A 792-nucleotide genomic window follows, 5' to 3' on the forward strand; every position below is an offset into this window, starting at 1 on the left:
AGGGACCCCACCATATTCCACCCTAGCTTAGGGCAAAGACCCATGGAACCCCAGGCCGCCAATCCCTTATTTATGGGGCAGAAACCCCATGGACCCATTACCCTCATATCCCACCCTATAGGGCAGAAAACCTGCATAGGGACCCCAACCCCAATTGAAACCCCATAGGCGACCCCAGCTCTATATCCCACCTATAGGAGGCGACAACCCCATAGGGACCCAACCCCATAGGAAACCCATAGGGACCCCAGCCCATATTCCAACCTACTAGGTGCAGAACCAACTGGGGTTCCTATGGGGTTTTGCCCTATAGGGTGGAATATGGGGTTGGGGTCCCTATGGGGTTCCTATGGGGTTGGGGTCTTTATGGGGTTTCTGCCCCACATCCCCCCTTTATTTCAGTGCCCCCCAGCCCGGACTTTGGGGTCAATATGGCGGATCCCTACTCGGTGCTGCCCCCCATTGTGACCCACAGCGGGTTCCTCTATAAGACCCCGTCAATGGGGAAACCCCACAGCGACAGGAGGGGGGTGGAAGGTGAGTGTGGGGCTGGGGGGGGGCACGATGTGGGGCAGGACACAGACCCTGTGCCCCACATCTATGGGTCTGGGGGGGAGGGAGGGGGGTGGGAGTGACTGTGGTGCCCCATAGATGTGGGGCAGGAGGATATGGGGGAGGGGGGGCACCGTCCCCTGTGCATATATGGGGTGCTGGGGGGGAGTGACTGTGGTGCCCCATAGATGTGGGGCTGGGGGTGGGATGTGGGGCAGGAGGACACCCACCCTATGCCCC

At 60.2% G+C, this 792-nt stretch overlaps 1 protein-coding gene across 1 annotated transcript in view; it reads left to right on the plus strand.

Annotated features, from left to right (window-relative positions):
- The window catches only part of LOC107307205 (arf-GAP with Rho-GAP domain, ANK repeat and PH domain-containing protein 1-like), a gene marked incomplete at its 3' end in the record, with an annotated part of 58,781 nt that overhangs the window by 31,575 nt on the left and 26,414 nt on the right, over window positions 1–792 (plus strand). The window contains exon 6 of the mRNA XM_015850680.1: window positions 403–537. Within this exon, the coding sequence (XP_015706166.1) occupies window positions 403–537 (135 nt within the window). The remainder of the gene's footprint in view (window positions 1–402; window positions 538–792) is intronic.

The sequence above is a fragment of the Coturnix japonica genome, unplaced genomic scaffold, assembly GCF_001577835.2.
Source record: "Coturnix japonica isolate 7356 unplaced genomic scaffold, Coturnix japonica 2.1 chrUnrandom509, whole genome shotgun sequence".
Classification (NCBI taxonomy): Eukaryota; Metazoa; Chordata; class Aves; order Galliformes; family Phasianidae; genus Coturnix; species Coturnix japonica.